Source organism: Hordeum vulgare, chromosome 7H, assembly GCF_904849725.1.
Source record: "Hordeum vulgare subsp. vulgare chromosome 7H, MorexV3_pseudomolecules_assembly, whole genome shotgun sequence".
Classification (NCBI taxonomy): domain Eukaryota; kingdom Viridiplantae; phylum Streptophyta; class Magnoliopsida; order Poales; family Poaceae; genus Hordeum; species Hordeum vulgare.
Window position 1 is genome coordinate 429,139,425 of NC_058524.1, and position 20,634 is coordinate 429,160,058.

General features: G+C 45.9%; 1 protein-coding gene across 1 annotated transcript; it reads left to right on the forward strand.

Annotated features, from left to right (window-relative positions):
• Positions 1–7,003: 7,003 nt before the first annotated feature.
• On the forward strand, positions 7,004–10,748 carry LOC123410858 (molybdate-anion transporter). Its single transcript, XM_045103793.1, has 9 exons — positions 7,004–7,345; positions 7,426–7,570; positions 8,409–8,577; positions 8,666–8,927; positions 9,528–9,616; positions 9,713–9,895; positions 9,989–10,074; positions 10,153–10,237; positions 10,321–10,748. Exons 1-9 carry the CDS (start codon positions 7,129–7,131, stop codon positions 10,453–10,455), a joined length of 1,371 nt encoding a protein of 456 aa, XP_044959728.1. The 5' UTR covers positions 7,004–7,128; the 3' UTR covers positions 10,456–10,748.
• Positions 10,749–20,634: the final 9,886 nt, after the last annotated feature.

Consider the following 20,634-nt stretch of genomic DNA (forward strand, 5'->3'; position numbering starts at 1 on the left):
TGGGGGAGCTATACTATTTACTTTAGAACACTCTCTTTATGCGTTTATCATAACATCTTTTGATCCCCATCAAGTGTTTGTTGGTGGGAGGCAAGTCTTGCTCTTTATGATGCTTTGTGCCATCATGAAGTTTTTTCGAGGGTTTGGTTTGTTTGGAACCTTGCTCTCTTTGGGGAACTAGATACCCCATGTTTGCTTTCCTTTCAATTGGTATCTTGTTGCCTTTTATTTCGATTGTATCACTGGATATCATTCCTTGATTTATCTTTTAATTGATATCTTTCAAGTGATAATTTTTTGTTTGGTATTTTATTTTCACTTGGTACATTGCCTTTTGGTGTCTTATCAACTATGTGTTGATGTGATTCTTGAAAGCCTTGAGCATGCATATTTACTTTATATTTTTTTTTCTTTTGCATGCTTTCTTCCTTTGACCTGATATATAAGGGAAAGTCCACCTTGTCATAAATTGACTAAAGTGTGCATGAAATTCAATTTCATATATATATGCACATATTTATGTGGAGTTTGTTCTATGTATTGTTGATTTTCTAACTCTTTGGTCCCAATGAGTTTGGGCACCATTTTGTTTGTTTTGTTGTTCTAGGAACAATTGGAGATGCATTGGATGCTCGGCTCACCTACAAGGAAGGTATTGACACCATGTGCTTATTGGAGCCAAGTCAGGATGATCAACGAATGACTATCTACTACATCAATCCAATTCTATCTCGGTAACAAGTATCTACTTCATGCATACATTTCTTGCAAAGGCCCAAACCTGCCTTTTCTTGGCTGAGTGGTACTACCGTGGATAGCCACGGTACTACCGCTGGAGAGGTGTTACTGCTGCACTCATGCACTAGCAGCACCGACACGATACTACCGCATCCAACACGGCAGTATTTTCCTTGTGCGGCTGGACGAATGGTACTACAACCCAGCGAGCAGTTGTAAAATTTTACAACCGCTGGCCAGGCGGTACTACCGTGATGACGTGCGGTACTACCGCACCGTCGGGGCCACGAGGGGTTATACCCTCCTCTCTTGGTTCTGTCTCTCTCTCCAGGTTGCATTATGGCATGAATCTCTGATTCGTTGTTGTGGTACTTGTTTCCTTTTCTCAAAGCATCCGAACGATGATGTCTTATTGCTAGTTGGGATGTCTTTGATGTTCGTATGTTGTAAGTTCATATTGTACAATAAGAAAATATTAGGCCATGTTCTATGCTTCCAAGCAAAGATCTTATTGATATATTTATGACTTCCTTTTGGATACCTTGTTTGTTCCTTCTTGTAACCATTTCGTGTGTACATCCTTCTTTGTGGATATATATCATCATGATTGTCTTCTACCTAGAATCTTTTACACATGAGAGAAGTTACACCTCTAATTGATATACTCTTTTCCTTCATGTCCACTGTTGCATTTTCTTTTTTCAGTTTTTGGTAGCTTCGTGAAAGGATTTGTCTTGAGTGCGTATCTTATATTCTTGCATCTTGATGCACTCTTTGATGGTGAAGATTATTTTTCATCATGCTTGTCTTGATGAGGGTTTTTCCATTTCGATCGGTATCCCTCATCTTGACAAGGTTATTATTTCCTATCTTCACCATGGGTTGTCACAAGCATTGGTTCTTACTTTTTTATTAGTAAGCTTGTGAACCCATTTTCTAGTGTGTGTGTGTGTGGGAATGATATGTCTTGCACTTTGTTTCTCATCTCATCAAGACTATGTTGATGAGTAATGCTCATCCTTATCTTGTTCTTCTCAAGTGCTTTGCCATGACTCACACACATCAATTTGGTTGAGCCTATCCTTAAGTTGCCTCTTTTACATGACGCTCAACCATATGTTTTGTGCAAGTGATATGCTTATTGTCTCATCTATCTTCTTGCACTCGTTGTGTGTTTTTATTAATTTTGGGGAGCAACGATCCTATTTTGTGCACTTGTATCAAATACAAAAAAAACTTATTAGTGCACAAATCATGGGGAGCTTCTCTAGTTTTGATAAAACACACTATTGTTCTTATCATAATATCTTTTATTCATGTGGTTCGAAGGACCATATGATTGCTTGTTGCATCTGGTATCTTTTGATTGCTTGCTTCTATTTTGTATGCCTTTGTGGCATACGATCCTTCTTTTTGCAATCTTTGGGTCCTCGATATAGTTTGTTTTCCTCCAGCTTCTTATCATTGTTTATGTGTATTTATTTACACCCTTTTGCTTAGAAGTACACACTTTTTGGAGGACCACCTACTATATGGGCTTTCTAAACTTTTTGTCCATTTTGGCAATCGATGCCAATGGGGGATAAGTTTAGAGAGTTTACTTTGGATATGTTTAGAGGGTTTTGCTTTTATTGCGTAAGCATTTACATCTTGCATTATTGCTTTGTATGTGTGCGGCTGGTTATGCTTATTTCCTTATATAAACTCTCTTGAAGTGGTTGTCATCAATTACCAAAATGGGGGAGATTGTTAGAGCATATTTGTCCATATGTGGTTTTGGTAATTGATGACAATCCCTATGGACTAATGGTTGCCTTAGTTATATTTATAGGATTTGTCCATAGGCACTTCTTGAAGTCCATCTCTTGGGTTCAAGGAGTTTATATGATGACCAAGGCGGTATTCAAGGTATTATCCAAAGAATGGTCATATAGACACAAGGTTGATCAAGATCGTCAGACAAAGAGTAAATCAAGATGATCAACACACAAAGCGTACAAGATGTACCGAGAGGGATCAAGTGATCTCATGGTATGGTAAGCATTGTCCATTACGTGTTTGTTTACTAACCCATGGTCTTCGTGAGAGTTCTATGTGGGGTTAGGTGTGTTTCCATGGGCTTGCATCAAGAGGAAGATCTCATACAACCCATGGAGGATGACGTCAAGTGGTGATCGTCAGCAAGATTGTGGTGTGCAAGGGATCATCACGAAGATATCATGCTTGAAGCTTGTCGTCCATTGTGGTGGCAATGGACTTGTGAAGATATGCTGAAGAGCGGCTCACCCATAGTGTGTATGAGGGAGCAATCAACTAGCCTTCATCAAGCCAACACAATCAAGAAAGGTGGTCCATCTTGAGGAAGCCAAGATCATCGTCGTCTAGCTCAAGAGGACAAGGTGCAAGGTATAGGTTTGCCCTTGATGGGTTTTCTGTCTTAGGATAGATTGACGTACTGTCAAGGGGGGCTCTTAAGTGAGTAGCTTGATCGCATCATTCGTTAAGAGCTCAAACCATTTGCATCATTGCATCATACTTATTGGTTCTTGTTTGGTGTTTCTCTTTGTTAGTTTTAGAGCTTATGGTCATCTTCATGACAAGCTCGAGTTCAATGAAAACGGAGTCCATATGCATCTTCTATGATGTTTTCGATGTTGGGAGTTTTTACCGGTCTTATTCGAGGAAGGGTTCTCACCATTTTCTTATGGGCCTTTTCTCACTTGCTTCTTATTGATACTTCTATCAATATTGTGTCAGACCATGTCGTTAGCTTTCTAACAAACTTGGTTTCGTTGAATTTGGAGTCCGTATGCGAAAGTTAAGGCAGTTTCTGTGGCGAGCGGTAGTACCGCTTGTGCCGAGCGGTAGTACAGCTCCGTCGGACTTTATTTGCGCATCCTTTTTGCCTTAGCATGGTTGGTTAACCTACCGAGCGGTAGTACCACTCCGTCGGACTTTATTTGCGCATCCTTTTGCCTCAGCATGGCTGGTGAACCTACCGAGTGGTAGTACCGCTCCCATGAGCGGTAGTATCGCTCTGTGCGGGCTGTGAAGCATAACGGTTGGATTTTTCCCCACCTATAAAAGGGGGTCTTCTTCCCCATTGAACCTTATCCGTTAAGCTCGAGTTTTCCCCCCATTGTTGACCTTCTTCGAGCTTGCTAACTCTCAATCCCTCCAATGATTCTTGCTAGTTCTTGAGGGAAAAGAGAGAGGAGATCTGGATCCACATTTCCATCAATCACTTTATCCTCTAAGTGAGGGGAACCCCTTGGTTCTAGATCTTGGAGTTCTTCGTGTTCTTCGTTCTTCCTCTCATTTTCCTCCCTAGCATTAGTTGCTTTGGTGGGATTTGGGAGAGGACTTGGGCACTCTATGTGCCCTTGCCATTGCATTTGGTGCATCAGTTTGAGTTCTCCACGGTGATACGTGGAAGTGAGAAGTTGGGAAGCTTATTACCCTTGGGTACTTGGTACCCCTAGAAGCTTGGTGGTGCCTCGGAGCTCAATCATTGTGGTGTAAAGCTCCAGGTGAGCGTCGGGGGTCTCCAATTAAGTTGTGGAGATTGCCCCGAGCATTTGTGGTCACCTCGAAGCCATATGCCATTGTGGTAAAGCTTCGTGGTGTTGTTGGGAGCCTCCAATTAAGTTGCGGAGATTGCCCCAACCTTGTTTGTATGGGTTCGGTGACCGCCCTCAAGGGTCCCTTAGTGGAATCATGGCATCTTACATTGTGCGAGGGCGTGAGGAGATTACCGTGGCCTTAGTAGAATCTTGGGGAGCATTGTGCCTCCACACCGCTTCAAACGGAGATTAGCATCCGCAAGGGTGTGAACTTCGGGATACATCGTCGTCTCTGCGTGTCTCGGTTATCTCTTACCCGAACCCTTTACTTATGCACTTTACTTTGTGATAGCCATATTGTTTCTTGTCATACATCTTGCTATCACTTAGTTGTTTAATCTTGCTTAGCATAAGTTGTTGGTGTACATAGGTGAGCCTAGTTGTTTTAGGTTTTGTGCTTGACAAATTAACCGTTAGTTTTATTCCGCATTTGTTCAAGCCTAAACCGTAATTATTTTAAAACACCTATTCACCCCCTCTCTAGGCGACATCCACGTCCTTTCAAACGGCGACCGTCCGGATGGATCAGGCGGAGGAAAAAGGAGACGAGGCCAGACATCTCACCAGCGATCTCTCTTTCTTTCTCTTCTTCTGCTCTCGGTCAAGACTAGCGTGCGTGATAACGTGTTTGAGGACAAATGATTCTCTGCATTGATCAATAGATGATGATACAATTTATATCGTCACAATTTCTATCGTCTGGAGAGACGGGACAGTTTGAGAGATGCGACAATCCGAACTGACGTCGGTTACAACAGGCATGAGAGTGAGAGCGGCGTCCATCGCGGGAGAGAACCGTGCGACGGTTTGGGCAAGGGGAGATTCTTCTAATTACATGATTAATTAGTAATTAACTAATCTCAACACGATGCATGGCCAAAAACAAAATTTTGTGTCTAGAAGCCATGTATTGAGTTCCGAATATAGCTTTTGACCCCTCCCAACATCCAAAATTTGTGTTTTGCCTCCCAGAAATTTATGTCGAGCTTCGCCACTACTGGTGTACGATATATTTTTGGCTCTTGAAGCTAAAGGTTGCACTTCATCTTGGGTAAATAAAGTTGGATATATACATCTATTAAAATGTTGAGTTTTCTTGTGTGTTTTTAGCCGCTAGCTACTCATGCTGAATTTTGGTGAACTATATTGACCTTTTCAAGTTGTGTACTTGATAAACAAGGCCGTTTAACAAAATATAAGTTAATTAAAATGCCTTATATTTTTATTGCATTTAAAAGGAATCATTAACAGGCTCCTTTGAAGTGAAATACACAAATCAAGTAGGCTGTAATTTTTTAAACTATGTGTTGACTTCCAAATTTGAGATGTCTTGGCTAGTGGTACCTTGTCAAATCACATTGATGTTCAACCTCGTTCACCAAAACTCAAAATATAACAAATATACTTTATACTTTAACTAGTACCGCCTTCGTTCACTATTATAACATGTGCTAACTTTTTTTCTAAAACTGGATGCATTTTAGTTGTTTGTTCACTCATTTCAATATGTATGTAGCCTGCTTTAAAATATCAAAAACATCTTATATAATAGTAATGGAGGGACTACAGATTAAACTGAATTCTACATAATCCCCCCCCCCCCCCCCCCCCCCCCCCCCTACAAAAAGAAATTGCCAACAATTTATCATGGATTAGTTAGAGAACAATAGTACTCTATGTTGTATTACAAATTAGGGTCCCAGAAAAGGAAAATATTATAACACAAAGAGAAGCGTCCAGAAGAGGAAATACCCAATCGATCTTGGGTCTCATTTGCACCTGATTTGAAAATAATAATTTCGAAATTGCAAAATAAGTTATTTCTGAAACTTTTGAAAACAGGAATAATATAGTGTTATATTCCTGTAAAAAGTTCCTCGAAGGAGTGACTTACGTGGACTCTAGGACAAAAAGACAAAACATGTAAAAAAAGAGTGTGAGAAGAATGTTTAAATATTGTCGATTTCATTTTGTGTTGTCAAGAATATCATGGAATTGTGAACCAACCTGTGGTTGGATGATTAGAGTGACAATGATAATTCCACCCTACCAGGGTTTAAGTCCTAGTGCTCGCATTATTTCTAAAATTATTTCAGGATTTCTGACGATGCGCATTCAGTGGGAGGAGACGTTTTCGTCGATGACATAGCACCTAACCGTGATTTTGTAAATCTCAAGATGATATGCCGAATCAGTCTCTTAAAGGTGTACATAGAAATAAGGTGTGCGTGTGTGTTCATAAGGGTGATTGTATGTACGTATATATGAACACTTACGTCTGTACTGTGTTTGAAAAAAATACCATAAAATTCATTCCTTCACAAAACATTTCACACGAATATAAATCTATACTCCCTCCATTTCAACATAAATGTCTGAACTTTATACTTTATACTAGCTCTAGTAAAAAATTATATTAAGTTTGAGACACTTGTTTTGGGATGGAGGGAATACTATTCTTGTTTCCAGGAATTTTCAAATTTTTTGACTAATTTTGCGAAAATAATAATAATTCGGGTGCATTACCTTTTTTTTAAGGAAAATTCGGGTGCATTGGAAATATCCGCGTCCAAAGCCCAAATATAATTACCGCAAAGAGCCCAGTTGTTATCCAGATCGGCCCATACAGCCGACTCCGCGACCGCCCCATTCCTCTTGCTCGACCCCGTCCGTGTCGCCGGCGCCACCGCTTCCGGATCCCTCCCAGCCGCGGACCGTGCGCGGCCAGGCGGAGCCCTACCGGCTCCCCCGCCGATCGATCCCGCTGATGGGGATGGTGATTGAGACGGAGGAGTGGGAGCTCACCCCCCTCGCTTACCCGCTCCTCTCCGCCGCATCACTCGCCGCCGTCCTCCTCCTCCCCCACTTCTCCCGGCCACACGCCGCCGTAGTCACCCCTTCTTCGCCCTCCCCCTTTGACGTGGGCACCACCCCCTTCCTCCGCTTCCGCCGCGCCTTCCTCCTCCTCTTCTGCCTTGCATCCGGTAAGCACCACCCATGCCCCCCCTGCATTTTGTAGAGTTGACGAGGGGGGTCTCTAATGATGTTTTCTGTTGCTGTGTAGTGGCGGAGGGGATCCAATCGGTGTTCGGGGAGGATGAGTTCGTGCGGTGCGGGTTCGGCAGGGAGCAGATGGCCGTGCGCCTTTCGGCGGCAACGGCGGCCGCGCTCTTTCTTGGCGGTGCGTCTGGCGTTGTCTCTGACAAACTGTGAGCTCTCCATTTGGATCATTGGTTTACATTGAATGGCGAACCATTTTCTGTGAATTGTTCAATGTTCATAGCCTGCATATTTGAGTTATATAGGGTTCCAACTCAGAACAATCTCAACCAGATGCCAATGTTTAAATACTAGAACGTAATCCTGACAACCAGTTTCTATCTTGGTAGGTGCATATTTATAGAACTCTGTTTCATTGTTTGCATGCACCCCCTCTGAAATGTTAGTTACAGTGTGACACTCTAGAAATATTATACTTACTGATTCCATATTTGAGTTATGTTTCTATTGATCGAGGGTCCTCATTAAAGTTATGTCTCTTCATTTACGTTATGTCCCACCTCACAAAAGCCTTTGGAATGAGATATAGAACAACTGTATGAGTAACCTGTTTATAAATACACGAGCTCCTTTAGCACTATGTTTGTTACTCATCCATTTTCCTTTAAGATGTTCTTCCAACAAATATGATCTGTACAATGGTATACAAAGTTCAAAAACTTAAATAAAGTGTCATGTAAGAATTTTGATAATACAGAGAGTAGGTCATAGTCATATTACCAAGGACATTTATAGCGTGGTATAATTAGGTGTTTCTTTAAAGCGGTATAAGTAATTGTTTGTATATTGTGCCTCTGCGTAGGTTTCTGTTCCATCAGCTGGTCTGTGTTACTTTTGTTTCATAATATGTTATGATTTTCTGTTGTGCATCCCATGGATTTCAGGTTCATCAGTTAACTTGATTCTTCTCTCTGCCTATTGATATTGTGTTAAACGAGAATCTGCTTTTACTGTTCTAATCAACATTTTGTTTACTAAAATTCATAGAGGACCGCAGAATGCTTGCATATTTTACTGGATGCTTCAGCTTGCAGTGGGTGCCTTGAAGAGTTTCAGTGGGCTTCGTTGTGCATGGATCAACAATTTCATTCTGGCTCTTGCATCCTCAATGTTCTCCTTTTGTTTTGAGACATGGATTGTGCTGGAGCATGAGAAGGTTTTGTATTTTCTTAAACATCTTCTGTTGCCATTGCTGCCTTCATCAACGGTGTCCCAGTTTTAATCATTTTATCATGATTTTTCAGCAAGGCCAGAAGCAAGATTCGCTGTTTGATACCTTTTGGCTGATGACATTCTTTGAATCAATTTCCCTTGTTGGAAGTCAAGGAATCACAAACTTATTGCTTGATGATGATAACAAAGGAATCTTGCTTCCGTATACATTTGCAGCCTTAGTGTCAGTAATAGGAATCTTGTATATCAGAAAAGCACCAAGTATCAGTACCGCCCATCATGCATCTGTCATTGGAAGCTACAAAAAATCATTTTGTGCTCATGTCCTCAGAGGTGAGTGGTGAGTATACCATCCTGTTTATTTTGCCATGCTTTCTGTAGCGTTTCTGTTAATGAATCTTTAATACTGTTAGCAAGGTAATGTCCTCGAATAACTAAAGGATTAGGTAGATAGAGCTGTAAAATGGCTTGTCATTGTCTCGTGGCTTTGAGTTTTAGGCTATTGAGATTTCTGTATTGTTATCCTGAACAATATGATACTCCCTCCGTTCCTAAATATAAGTGTTTTAAGAGGTTTCATTAGAAGACAATATACGTATGTATATAGACACATTTTAAAATGTAGATTCATTCATTTTGCTCCGTATGTAGTCATTTAGTGAAATCTCTAAAAGACCTATATTTAAGAACGGAGGGAGTACTATCTTGGTTTCTTGGACTATGCTTTAATTAGGAGCTGTGGTAGTTGAATAAGAAAGCATTTGTGAATTATGAAAAAAAATGGAACTTATGTTATTCTTCAGAGTCTACAGCCAATTGTGAACTAATGAATCGGAAACTACTTCTGTTAACACCTCTTATCATCTAGTCAAGCTTCTTGGGTGCCTGCACATTTCACTTTCATCTCTCACAAGAATTTCCTGCTTGTTTCAGACAAAAGAGTGCTGATTCTGGTCTTAGCTCAAGCAAGTGTCCAGTTCTCTGTATCAGCCTTTTGGTTCCTCTGGGCACCAATGATAGTGGTATAAGTTTGTGCCTTAGTTATTTCTGCTAGTTGTTCTGTTTGATTGGGGTTTTGATTGAATATGGAAAAACTCACAGACCTGTTAATGTAACAGGCTGACGGAAGGGATGCTCCTCTGTCACTAATCTACCCATGTTTCCTGGTCTCGAGAATGCTTGGAAGTGCTGCTTTTCCATGGTTTTATGGAGCCATGGCTCCTTTCCCGAACGAGGATAGCTTGACAACAGCATACATTGCCGCTGGGCTTGCTTTGTCAATTGTGGCTTATGATTACCAGGTACACCGTAATGCCATGTATATCTGCAAGCCAACGTAATATACAGTTTTAAGTTTGTGTCGTGAGTCTAAAGAGTCTTGTTTCTTTCGGCAGGAGATTGGAACGCTAGTGATACTGTTCTGCATCTTCCATGCGTCCGTGGGCTTTATTTTACCTTCGCTGGCCAGATTTAGGACAATGTAAGTGAAATGGCGTTGATAGAACTCAGTTCGAAGCCATTTGTTAGAGCTCTACTTACATGGTCGACACTGCTGAAGGTACCTGCCAAATGAACTACGTGGGGGCATGATGAGCTTTTCCCTCACACTGGGAAATGTGCCTATGTTCATTTTCCTAATACAGGTAGCCCTCTCTTGGCAGTAAAATCTTAATGTGCAGCATGTTTACACGGTGGTTGAGAGCACTCCTTTATTTTCTGCGTGCAGGGCGCCTACCATGGGAACATCGCAAATTCAACCATTCTAGGCCTTGCAGCATGTGGGCTTTTATCTGCCGGGGGCTGCATTCATATGCTGCGGCGGTGGAGAAAACACACCCGCCAAAACGTCCGCAGTCTATAGAGGATGATGATAAACTACAAATACAATACCGGCTTGGAAGGTGTCGTGTCTGTAGCATGCTCGTATTTCCCTCGGCTTTTGATTATTGGATCCTCACGGTTAATTAGCATTGTCTATGCCCTGATCAATGGTCCAGAAAGTAGGTGTATGATATGTTTTCTCTGTGTTAAAAAGACAAAGACACAGTGCACAAATCGACGTCCAGCACATCCTATAGACATAGCCTTGTGCCTTGTAAAGACCACTGCAAATCTTTCTCCTCTCTTAATCTTTTATGAGTCCCTCTCCACGTATACCTGACGCTGCAGAATTATTGGTCCCTGAATCTTTTCACTGTGCAGTGAATCGTACGCTGAGAACCTTTAACCTTTGTTTATCGTTGGTGATTGCGTTGGTCGGCTCGGACTAAAAAGTCGGGATCGTATCTTCCCGTCCCTAGCCCCTATAAAGATCCGCAGATGCTGTCATGCACACAGACGCATTTGTTAAAGTGCTAAGTGCTAGCGAATCCGATTCGCAGACCACCGTATCTTCTCTGTCCACGACCAAAGATATCTTCGTCTCCGTGTGTTCCCGCCCGGAAGCAAATTTGACACAAACCAGTTGAATTCCATCGAGAGCAAGAACATTCCCGGGTGCCAAGCGGAACCTTAGGCATCTCCAACTAGACCAAGCTGTTCAGAGCAACTCCAACGAATCGACCCAAACGTACGGCTTTTTGTCTGTTTGGGTCGGCCGTCTGCCGGCGTCCGTTCTGTTTTAGATTTGGATCGATAGTGCGTCCAACGCGTCGACTCATCTCATGTCAGCGCATAATTTTTAATAAAAACACGCGGCTATAGATCATACCAACGGCCATGTCTCATGCTGACATCATGCCAGTGTCGGCCAGCTTCAAAAAATATCATCACATAATTCATGCTGACGCATTCGCCAGCGATCGGCACACATATCAGCACATAAAAAAGGGTGGGATTTGAGTTCGACCATGTCATCGCGGCCTCGTGGTCATGCCATCACACCTGTCGGCATACCAAAAAAAGGATGACGCTCGCCGCCATAGATCACTTGTCGTGGTAACGATTCCGGCAATAAAAAGAGGGTAGGATAACGGAGCATGATCTATCAAGATGCACATGGATGACATGGTGGTTTTAACGAGTTCAGGCCTCTCACAGTGAAGATAACAACCCTACGTCTCGTGCTCCGGAGAGGCTTTGTTTTATCTGTCATGGACATGAGTTACATGGTATGAAGAGAGCCAGAGCTCCAGGGAAGGAATGAGCCCGCAGGGGGAGACGAAGAAGAAGATGTCCCTAGCTATGTGGAGAGGGGTGGCTTATATAGAGCGCGCCACCTCCTCACCTCTTACGTTACAAGATGGGGCATTGATGCCATAATGTCAGCCCACTACAAATGTCTTGCCGATTGTTGGTATTTGCATGACCGAGTGAATCATACGGCCGAGTGGTTGACTGTCATCCGAGTGGATGGAATGTACTTGTCTGAGTGGATCCGTACCGAGTGGATTAGATGTTGTCACAATCCAGTTGGAATTTTCCTTGTAGTCCTTAAACTAATAATGAGGTGCCCTTGGGTAGGACGTATTGGTCAGACCTATGACCCTACCCTAGGGCTATATCCCCGTCATTAGCCCCCGAATGGATCAAGGTCCGAGTGGTGAAGGTGTCGATGTAAATCTTGTAGCAGCAGACCGAACTTGAACGTGCTTCAGGGCCTTGCAAAATTATGCGTTGATTGAAGTCTTCATCATTCGCCCTGATCGATTCCGCTGAGTAGTACGTCCGAGTGAACTTAAGAATTGAAGTAGATCCGAGTGACCAACAGGATCTTGAGACTCTGACTGACTGCTGGTAGTCGGTTGGAATCTGTTGAATCTGTTGAACTTGGATGTTGTTGGTGGACCTGACCAAGCAGAATGTTCCTTTTTTGTATTTCTCTTCCTGTGGGGGCACGCTCAGTGCACCCACTGGGTGTAGTCCCCGAGCCTCTGTCGGACTAGATGAGTCTGGCAGAGGGTTTAAGACTTCCAGTGCTTGTCATGTTGAATGTTTGTTGAATCTGCATTATATGATTTCTGGATGAAAGTCGAGTCTTCGAGTGTATTTTTTAACTTAGGCGATACGGGGTCGCAGCTAAGTTCCCGAGTGTGCAGCGTGTCTGTACACGGAGTAGTTTTAACTTAGGCGATACAAAGTCGCAGCTAATCCTCCGAGTGCGGAGCATGTCCGCACTCAGAGTTGTTTTTAACTTAGGCGATACGGAGTCGCAGCTAAGTCCCCGAGTGTGGAACATGTCCGCACTCGGAGTTGTTTTTAACTTAGGCGATACGGAGTCGTAGCTAAGTCCCCAAGTGTGGAACATGTCCGCATTCGGAGTTGTTTTTAACTTAGGCGATACGGAGTCGCAGCTAAGTCCCTGAGTGTGGAACATGTCCGCACTCGGAGTTGTTTTTAATTTAGGCGATACGGAGTCGCACCTAAGACCCCGAGTGTGGAACATGTCCGTACTCGGAGTTGTTTTTAACTTAGGCGACACAGAGTCGCAGCTAAGTCCCCGAGTGTGGAACATGTCCGCACTCAGAGTTGTTTTTAACTTAGGCGATACGGAGTCGTAGCTAAGCCCCCCGAGTGTGGAGCATGTCCGCACTCGGAGTTGTTTTTAACTTAGGCGATACGGAGTCGCAGCTAAGTCCCCGAGTGTGGACCATGTCCGCACTCGGAGTTGTTTTTAACTTAGTCGATACGGAGTCGCAGCTAAGTCCCCGAGTGTGGAACATGTCCGCACTCGGAGTTGTTTTTAACTTAGGCGATACGGAGTCGTAGCTAAGCTCCCGAGTGTGGAGCATGTCCGCACTCGGAGTTGTTTTTAACTTAGGCGATACGGAGTCGCAGCTAAGTCCCCGAGTGTGGAACATGTCCGCACTCGGAGTTGTTTTTAACTTAGGCGATACGGAGTCGCAACTAAGGCCCCGAGTGTGGAACATGTCCGCACTCGGAGTTGTTTTTAACTTAGGCGATACAGAGTCACAGCTAAGCTCCCGAGTGTGGAGCATGTCCGCACTCGGAGTTGTTTTTAACTTAGGCGATACGGAGTCGCAGCTAAGTTCTCCGAGTGTGGAGCGTGTCCATACTGAGAGTAGTTTTTAATTTAGGCGATACGGAGTCGCAGCTAAGTCCTCGAGTGTGGAGCATGTCCGCACTCGGAGTTGTTTTTAACTTAAGCGATACGGAGTCGCAACTAAGCCCCCCGAGTGTGGAGCGTGTCCATACTCGGAGTAGTTTTTAACTTAGGCGATACGAAGTCACAACTAAGTCCCCGAGTGTGGAGCATGTCCGCACTCGGAGTTGTTTTTTAACTTAGGCGATACGGAGTCGCAGCTAAGCCCCCGAGTGTGGAGCGTGTCCGTACTCGGAGTAGTTTTAACTTAGGCGATACGGAGTCGCATCTAAGCCCCCGAGTGTGGAGCGTGTCCATACTCGGAGTAGTTTTTAACTTAGGCGATACAGAGTCACAGCTAAGTCTAGTGGTGGTGCGCGGGGCGTCCGAGTGATGAAGATGTGCCACACGGAGTGGCGATGCGTGGGGCATCCGAGTGAGGTAGACGAGTCCGACTGAGTGGCAACACGCGGGGCGTCCAAGTGATGTATGTCGAGGAGGCGTCCGACCCACTGACGGCACGCTGGGCGGCCGTGTCCACTACGTCATCGAAGGGGCTTCCGTACACGTGAAAACGCACAAATGATTGTTGCGGCGACTGAGCCTGAGTGGCGACGAGGATGGCGCACGGATGCGTCGAGTAACCTGTGTATGAAAAATAGCACAAGCCAGCATAAAAAATTATCAAAGTAATATGATCTTTTCTGAAATAGTTTGTGTAAATTGCACCTATAGACACCCGCTGGGTGTGCCACGTGATTGCTGGTTCGGAACCAGCAAGAGTCTAAAAGAGTGAAGGATCCGGCTGAACTCGTTTGAGTACTGGACCCAAACGAAGTGGAAGTGAAGTGTTCCCACATAAAAATAAACAACCGAGTGCAGAGGTACACTCAGTGGCGTGGCCTCCGAGTGAACGTCATGTGCGACTTCCTCGACACTCGATAATGCATAAATAATTATTTAACTAAATGCACTGTGCGAAGAATGACTCAGCTGGCTAACGACGCGTGAAGCAGTCGAGTGCTGACGACACGTCTAACTGAGCATGGCATGCAGGGCGGCCGAGTGATGACGACGCGTCCGACTGAGGGGCGGCGCACGGGGCGGCCCAGTGTTGACGACCCGTCTGACTGAGCGACGGCGCACGGGGTGGTCGAGTGTTGACGACGTGTCCGACTTAGGGACGGCGCGCGGGGCGACCGATTGATGACGACGCGTCCGACTGAGCGACGGGCCGTAGAGCAGCCGAGTGATGACGACGCGTCCGATTGAGTGATGATGCCCGGGGCAGCCGATTGATTCCGTCGTGTCCGATTGTATGACGACGCGCGGGGCGGCCGAATGATGAAGACCCATTCTACGGAGTGGCGACATGCGGGACGGCCGAATGATGAAGACGCATCCTGCGGAGTGGCGACATGCGGGACGGTCGAATGATGAAGACGCATCCTGCGGAGTGGCGATGCATGCGGCGGCCGATTGATGTAGACGCGTTCTGCAGAGTGGCGACACGCGGGGCAGCCGACTCGCTGCATGTTAGTAGTAACCATGTTAGTAGAGCCACTTCTTTCGCCTTGGTCTTCGCATTGGCGGCCTCGATCTCTAGCATGTTGGCTTGTTTCTTCGCCTCCATCACAAGCATGTTGGCTTGCTTCTCCGCCTCCATCTCAAGCCTCCTCCTTTGGATCTCCATGAAGGCGTTCATTTGCTCTTTTTTGTAACGTCGTCGCTCCTCCTCCCTTGAGTCCTTCTTGCTCATCATGCCCTCCACGCTTGCGATCAAGGCGTTCGACGCCGCATCCCGCTTGTCCTCCTTCTTGGAGTTGGTCTTCCCCCACGGCCATGCCTCCTCGCCGTCCCCAACCTCCTCCACGGCTTGCTCCCCCCACGCGACTTGAGGGCGGTATATTGCGCCTTGAACTTCTCCTCGTCTTTGATGACCCTAAAGCAATGGAAGAGGTTGAAGCACTTGCCATTGTGTTGGACCTTGAATGCCTCCAAAGCTTGAAATGCCTACAAATGTATTTCATTCAAGCATATTGGCAAATGGTATGCAAATGAACACGCAAAGCATAAACTTGATGGCACAAAAGAGGGTGGATCGCTAGCATACCATGTCTTGCATGCCAATGCCGCTCACAAGAGTGGCACAAAACTTGTTCCATTCTTGTTGGATCACCCTCCATCGCTTTGAAATGGACACCCACCTGCATGTGCTTACTATTTGGTACGTCAAAAACTTCTTGCTCTCATGGAACTACGGTGGGCATGAATCAAAAAGTTGAATGCTTTTGTTCGGCGCCCGTCTTGGGGTCTTGCCCAATGTCTTTCCAACACTCGCAAAGAAGCTTGTCCTCGACCGTCGTGCATGCCTTGGTCCGCTTGCTCTTACGCTTCAGCTTCGCCCAGGCGGCTTGGTTGGAGAGCTCGTCCTCGAATGAAGGCTCCCCTTTGATGTTGCACTCGTCCTCTTCCTCTTGTCTGTAGTCCTCTGGAAACTCGTGGTTGAGTAGGAAGCCGTCTAGGTCCATGACGACCTGATCACACATGAAGGCCGCCTGATCTTAATCAAAGGTGGACGGCGTGAACGCCCCTCAGCCGTCCTGGCTTTGTGTCTCGTCGGGATCATAGCCAACGGCCAGCGCACCACCCTCAAAGATAAAGCTCTGCATGTAGTCCTCGTCGCCGGCGGCCGACATTTCGTCGAACATGTTGCGTGCGCCCGGCAGCACGTCGGCTGGCATCTGCCGCACGCGTTTCCTCGCGCCTCCGGGTGACGAGCCACCAACCACCTATGTGGCGTTGAGGTTGATGGGCGCGGGCGCGGGCGTGGAAGGCGCCACCACGCTCACCTCGGGTGAGCACTCCCCGGAGAGGCGGGAGGCCTGCGGGTAGACGTGGAAGAGGGGCATCGGGGCGACCACCATCCGAGGGAACACGGATGAGCCGGTGCTGGCCGTGGCCACGACGGCGTTGACAAGGCTGTGCTGGCTAGGATTTAACCCTAGCATATAGAGCGCCTCCCTCGTTGCCGCCACGACGCGGGTGTTGGTGACCTCCCGCTGCGCGGCGGTGGCGACGGTGGCCGCCGCGATGGCTTCATCCCTCGCGTCCGCCGCGTGCCTGCAGCCCTTCCTCTTGGCCGACTTCCTTGCGCGTTGTTCGGGCATCAGCGTCTTCTTCGGCTTGGGCGCGGCGGCAGTCTTGCGGGGGGGGGGGGGGGGGGGGGGGGCGAGGCTTGCCTTTGCCGGAGGGGGCGGTCGTCATGCCGGGCGAGGCGAGGGAGGCGAGGCCGGCGACGGCGTCGAGGTCGTCGTCCATGGCGGGGGTGGGGCGGGAGCGCGCGCTGGCGGGAGGGTTTGCGGGGGGGGGGGGGGGGGGTAGAGGGAAATGGTGGAGGCTGCCACCGACTAGCAGGCCCGAGGGAGGAGAAGACGCGCGCGCGACGATCTCTTGTCCACGCCGACGCAAGTCCGGCTCAAAAATGGATCGGGAATGGTCGGCAGGTGAACGCCAAACGGACGCGCGTCCGTTTGAATCGACACGTTGGACTGATTTTTATGTCCGCAACGGACGCCAACGAACGAAATGAACCGTCCAGTTAAAATTGCTCTCAGATATATTTTATCATCCAACGCAATACCTCGTATGTCTATGGATGCGTCTGAAAACATCCGCAAGGGTTTAGCGTCGTGTCATCAACGAGAGACAGGTGAAGACGAACATGTTGAAGTCAAGGAACAGGGAAACGGATGACGCTTTAACCGCACGGTGCTGCGCACCGACGAGCAATAAGCCATGTACTTTGTTCGCACACGTTAATGCTGGCCTTTTCCGGTTGTGCGGCTCCACGGCGGTCTACGTGCCGGCGTCCGGTGCACTCGATCGGACAATGTGTTTTCCATGATACGATACAGGGATTAATACTACTTCTTCCGTTTTACTCCCTCCGTTCCTAAATATAAGACCTTTTAGAGATTGTACTATAAACTACATACGGATGTACATGGACACATTTTAAAGTATAAATTCACTCATTTTGTTTCGTATGTAGTCTTCTAATGAAATACCTAAAAGGACTTATATTTTGGAACGGAGGGAATAAAATAAATGTCTTAAGCTTAGTATAATTTTATATTAAAGTTAATATAAAGTTAAGACATTTATTTTGAGACAGAGGGAGTACGTTGCTGTGATCGACTTGGTGACCATTCAAAGTCAACGTGTGCGTGCGCGCGCGCGAGTGACTTCTGGCTTAAGCTTCCTGGTTCTAGGGCAATGAAGGCCAAGTGAGCTGAACCTGATGTGATGCCGCTCCACGAAGCAGTGTGCAGCTTGCACCGGCGGAGTGAATAGGACGGTGTGGTGTGGTGTCCAGATCTGTCGCTTCTTCCCATGTCGATCCGTTGCAGGACGAAATGCATCGATCGTGGTTTTGAAATATCCGATCGATCGCTAGGTATATTATACTGTATATAGTTTAAGGTCGAGTTGAGCTTTCAAGTCCAACAGTTTGGAGTATAAGGGGTAATTTCCCTCGATAGGAAATCAAGGGATCAACTTGTGGAGATAATGATGTTCCGCAAAATGGGTTAATTTCCACAGCACAAAAACTCACGTGTGTTCCAACCATACTAATACGAAACAAGGGCGTCAATCTTACCCTGGCTAGCCGTAAGATTAAAGACAACTAATGCACACCATTCCCACCATTTATTACCTATCTAAACTGGCTAAGACTAAAAATATATATTAATAAAATTATGCATTTATAAATCAAAGATAGAGCATCAACAAATATGAACATGAGAAATAATTCATCACATAATCAACATCATCGCTAGAGTTTATATTAGATTAAAACATAATCATGTTGGACAACTTAGATGGCTATTACATGGATGATTGATCTATAAAAGTGTAGAGGATACTTCTTGACTAGTAACATGAACCCCTAGTCCATGGGGTGGACTCTCACTACTCGTATTGGAGCGCAAGGGTCGAGGTGGGCGAATATGGAGATGAATTCCCTCCCCGATATAGTATGAGATCAGGAATGCAGACCAAAAATGCATCATAACATGAAGTGATGACGGTGAAAAAATGATGGTAATTCTGATGAAAGTTTTAGTGCTACATAAAACTATGAGGCACCGGAGGACAAAGGGGGAGCCCTATGGTGCGTATGCGCCCCTCCCCTGTAGACGCCTTGGCACCCTAGGTCACCACATGTGCTGGGCCTCTTCGGACTTCTTGGGCTACTCTGGAAATTTTTGAAATTTTATGGTTTCCGATAGTTTTTCTTTTGAAATTTGAAAACAATACAAAATAAAAACTGACATAGGGCATTAAATTAATAGGATAACTCCTGAAAAACTTTAAAAATATTGCGCAATTGAAGGATAATATGCATTAAGCATACAAAAATTATACATACGTGTCAATCGTCATGTGGTACACTCATGACCTGCACCTCACACATTATTCATGGGCGACGTGGTAGAAATTTTAATTCACAACTACTGTACCATACACATTACCCATTAGTATTTTGATGTAGATAATTAAACACACCGGTCTTTCAACCTTGTCTACCACGACAATCATGTGGGGTCGATCATAGAGGTAGCAAAGAGAAGTCCAGTGCCTCTTTGATTCGCAGGACTTCGGGAACGGCCGAATAAGAAAAAAAAACACAGATATGAGATGGCATGCCACCTTTAATGCTACATAATTTTATGGATGTTTGATTGTACATAGGAAAAGATATAGGAAACCAAACAAGAGGTGGAGTGGATAATTTTTTATGGAATCTAGGGCAAATCATTCATAAGAAGAAAAAAATCATATGGTATGCTACTAGGAAATATCTGTGAGGATAAGATTCCTCTAAACATTTTCTCATGCTCTACCCACTGATCAAATGTTTTAATCGTCCTACCAAGCCTTCTCCTGGTACCAGGTGGGTCAAATTCTGGCAAGTCACAAAGCGCAAGAGGCTCTTCCTCCACGGCAGCTGACCCTGTTGCTAACCGTGCATCTAGTGCTTCAACATGTGCCCTCACAGTTGCATCTCATGCAACTCTCCTATCCCTAACATGTCTCTGCATGCAAACATTAAGTCTGTTATGTATCAAACTCTAATTCCATAGTTTGTTCTGCTTGCACAGTTTCTTGAGTAGATTCATGCGGTCCTTATTTCTGAAATGCGAGAAGAAATTGGCCCCAAGATGGCACATGCACTAACTGTTGGGGAACGTCGCATGGGAAACAAAAATTTTCCTACGCGCACGAAGACCTATCATGGTGATGTCCATCTACGAGAGGGGATGAGTGATCTACGTACCCTTGTAGATCGTACAGCAGAAGCGATGTGAGATCGCGGTTGATGTAGTGGAACGTCCTCACGTCCCTCGATCCGCCCCGCGAAGAATCCCGCGATCAGTCCCACGATCTAGCACCGAACGGACGGCACCTCCGCGTTCAGCACACGTACAACTCGACGATGATCTCGGCCTTCTTGATCCAGCAAGAGAGACGGAGAGGTAGAAGAGTTCTCCGGCAGCGTGACGGCGCTCCGGAGGTTGGTGGTGATCTTGTCTCAGCAGGGCTCCGCCCGAGCTCCGCAGAAACACGATCTAGAGGGAAAACTATGGAGGTATGTGGTCGGGCAGCCGTGAGAAAGTCGTCTCAAATCTGCCCTAAAAGCCCCATATATATAGGAGGAGGGAGGGGGACCTTGCCTTGGAGTCCAAGGGACTCCAAGGGGGTCGGCCGAGCCAGGGGAGAGGACTCTCCCCCCCCAAACCGAGTCCTACTTGGTTTGGTGGGAGGGAGTCCTTCCCCTTTCCCACTTCCCCTTTTTTTTTCTTTCTTCCTTTGATTTTTGTTCCTTGGCGCATAGGACTTGGTGGGCTGTCCCACCAGCCCACTAAGGGCTGGTGTGACCCCCACAAATACCTATGGGCTTCCCCGGAGTGGGTTGCCCCCCTCCGGTGA